The 3379-nt window shown below is 33.1% G+C and overlaps 1 protein-coding gene across 1 annotated transcript; it reads right to left on the bottom strand.

Moving 5' to 3' along the window:
- Nucleotides 1–1425: 1425 nt before the first annotated feature.
- LOC140962627 (AT-hook motif nuclear-localized protein 16-like) lies at nt 1426–2411 on the bottom strand. The gene is made up of 2 exons (XM_073421576.1): nt 2080–2411; nt 1426–1771 (listed from the first exon to the last, which is right to left on the bottom strand). Exons 1-2 carry the CDS (start codon nt 2409–2411, stop codon nt 1426–1428), a joined length of 678 nt encoding a protein of 225 aa, XP_073277677.1.
- Nucleotides 2412–3379: the final 968 nt, after the last annotated feature.

The following is a 3379-nucleotide window of genomic DNA, read 5'->3' as shown; positions in this document are numbered from 1 at the left end:
TGTAGTTGTTCGTGGATTGTTTGTTAACCCTTTCTTCAACTGTGGTCATCAGCTATATATAGTCTTTGATTCCAACGATCACATTAAATGCATTAAATGATTAATATTCGTTGAATCGTCTTTTAATGCATGTAGATGACTTTTTCTGATAGAGGTACGATGTATTAGACTGTTCTTCTTCATCTGTTCTGTTTTGATACAGACTGTCAGTTTTTTGTTGAGATTCAAATTACAACTGATGATGTGTCAAGCTGATCAAGAGTCAAACTGGTCGACTGATCAGTTTAGCTAGACTGCATCAGTTCTAATTGATGTCTTTCAATTTGAACGTTCCAGTTCAGTATTCGGTTACACTATATCAGTCTATGAATCACATATTCAATTCTTTAGAACTGGTATCAGTTCATCAATCTTCGACTCATCAGTTTCAGACTATAAATCTTTTGAGAACTTTAGTTGGTTTATTTCAGTTCTACTAGTTTAATTAAATTTGATAAGTCTACTTCAATTCAGTTATACTTTACCAGTTCAGTTATTGGTTCCGTTCAGGTCTTCTGATCGGTTACTGGTCAATTTGTCAAATTCTGAAACTAATAAATTCCAACAAAAAGACCACCCACATGAGAAGAAAGATAAAATATATCCTGAATTTTGTCACATTCAAAAGTATAACGGGGAAAATTGGAATTAATCTTGGAAGTTGGTATTTTTGAATTTTAATAATTTAACTTGTCAAAATTTGATTTTATCCAGTAAGATTTTTTTTTTGTTTTAGTCTTTTTTTTTTTGCCTAAACCACTAAATCTACTAAAAATTATTTATTTGACACCAACGCTCTCAACAAGAATAATGTGACAAGAATAAAGCCTATATTATCCATATTAAAATTTACCTAAACAAAAATTATAAGAAATGACAAATGTTTTTGCTCATATTTTAAAGTATTGGGGCCGTTTTGCTTTATTTTGTCATTTTTCTTGCTATTATAATTTTATGTTTAGTAGTCCAATTCTATTTTCCAATAAATATTTTTTAAAAAAAAAAATTTAAACCCTATAATTCTAGTTCAAAGAATACATATATATTTTTTTATATGTTGCACACTCATTGTGGGTATCGTTGAAGTAGCATTCACCTATTAGATTTGGTGAAGAAAAAAAAATTGTACATCTAATAGGTAAGTGTCACTTCAACGGTGTTCATATAAGTATCCACATCTATATGTTGCATACTCATTGATCAGACTCTCACTCTCGTAAAAAAGTAAATATTCCTCTCTCTTTGTAATAAGAATCAATGATAATTACAACACAATTTAAACAAAGATTAATAAGAACGATTGAAATAAATAATTATTTGTTTCATATTGATTCAACCATAACATACAAATCCCTCTTATCAATCATTTAACATAAATCAATAAGCCTACGTAGACTTTGCCAAAGCCCGGCTCAATGGCCATGAATAACCTTCGGAAGGCAAGTTACCGTTGGTGATCGGACTCTGCGGAATCCCGTAAACCTCGGAGACGTCGCGCTGATTCACAACAGCGACGTTAACCTCTTCGTCTTCGTCGAAAGGCAGGCGATCGAAAGTTGCATTCATGAAAGTCGCGGCCATGATCACCACAGGGCCCGAAGCAATCAGTGCCCCCACCACATTTCCCCCCACGACTTGTCCTTGAGCTCCGGCGAGATAGATGGTCAGACCCGTCACCCCTGGCGGGGCCGGTGGAGGCAGAATCGAACCGAGTAAAGAAAGGATCTCAAATCTGCTATGAATGTGATTTTAGTTCTTCCCAGATTGAACACCCAAATTTACGTCCTTTATGAAGATACATTTTAAAGACATACTAACTTATAAAATAAACTTGAAGGAAATACCCAAATTTTTATATATCTTTTCAATCTTGATTTGCTGAAAATTCTATACTCTTCAACTTTCAATTATATTCCAAATACTATATCTTGTAGAGTATATCAAATACATAGTACGATGGATATATACTTAAATTTGCATAATTAAAGTCAAATTAAACGAGTTTAGGTATGCAAAAGAAGTTGGTGAAATAATGCAAACCTTCCATGGAGTGTGACAATCGACCCGGAAGACGATGGCTGTCGCAACGCGACATTAGTAACACAACCCGTAGCACTAAGCACGCTGATGCCACGTTGTTTTTTACGCGCAAAATTTATCAAACTCTCGCACAAGTCACAACCTGAAGTCACCTCCATCGCCTGTGCCTTCAACGCATTAGCACTATCCCTAGTGATGATTATCGGGGGCTTCGGCTTGTTCTTCGACCCGGAGGGCCTACCACGGGATCGCCTTGTTGCTGCATCGATCCGTTGGCCGTTTTCAAATGTGGATTTAGTTCCAGGGAATGTGAGATCTCCTCCTCCTGCCATTTTTCTTTTAAACTTAATTTTCTTGGTTTGAAAGGGTAGAAATGGTGTAATTTTGAGTTTGGGGAGTGGGTTTATGTAGGGGGAATGCGATATAAATTTATGACGAAAAGTGAATGAAAAGATTATAGATTAGGATTTGGTTAAGTGAGTGAAGCAATAAAGTAATAGATTATAGCTAGGGTTTCATTCCTAACTTACAACAAATTTTTGTTTCATGTCAATTGCCTTCTCCAACAAACATTAATATCATCATTAGTTATAACGAATGTATATATACCACAAAATTATAATTAGATAAATTGTCTTAATTTTATTCTAGTACTGTTTGAACATCAATTAATATGCAGATAATTGTTGAAAATGAGTCAAATAATTATAGAATTCATGTTCAAGCAAGGGCGATATAATGTGAACTTCGTAAAAAATTATATCATACTCATAATCATTGACCAAATACGATCACCTACTCAGACGCCCCATTGGGGCTAGATCGTACCCATTCTTGTTACACTAAACAGTACTTAACCTATTATTTTATTAGTGGTTTTATTTATGATTTATACATTATGTTACTCATCGTGCTCCATTTTATAAGAACATATTTTTATTTAATGAATTCATAGACTGGAGTTTAAATAACACAACTTAGGGTATGTTTAAGAGAAGAGAATGAAGTGAAAATGGAATGAACATTTTCAGCGCATTCATTATACGTACTTATGATTGGTATGTCATTAGAATGTGTTATAATTTTTTTTTAATTTAACTTAACTAGCATAAATCTAAAATTTGAGTATTTTGAAATTTAATTAAGAAATTATTTGATAATTAAAACTAAATTTATTCTATTCATGTTTCATTTTTTTTTCCACTAATTATTTGAAAGGAATAAGCATATCAATTCATTCTTATTCCCATTCCATTTCCAAATTGAATATGTGAGAAACACGATTTTTGGGCACAAAAAT

Source organism: Primulina huaijiensis, chromosome 17, assembly GCF_012295235.1.
Source record: "Primulina huaijiensis isolate GDHJ02 chromosome 17, ASM1229523v2, whole genome shotgun sequence".
Lineage (NCBI taxonomy): Eukaryota > Viridiplantae > Streptophyta > Magnoliopsida > Lamiales > Gesneriaceae > Primulina > Primulina huaijiensis.
Note: the sequence above shows the minus strand (reverse complement) of the source record. Positions and strands in the feature narration are given on the sequence as shown.

Bases quoted from the DNA above. Each gene is read 5' to 3' on its own strand.
- LOC140962627 (XM_073421576.1), bottom strand. From the start codon at position 2,411: ATGGCAGGAGGAGGAGATCTCACATTCCCTGGAACTAAATCCACATTT. The intron at 1,772-2,079 runs GTTTGCATTATT...CATTCATAGCAG, and splicing joins ATTGTCACACTCCATGGAAG to ATTTGAGATCCTTTCTTTAC.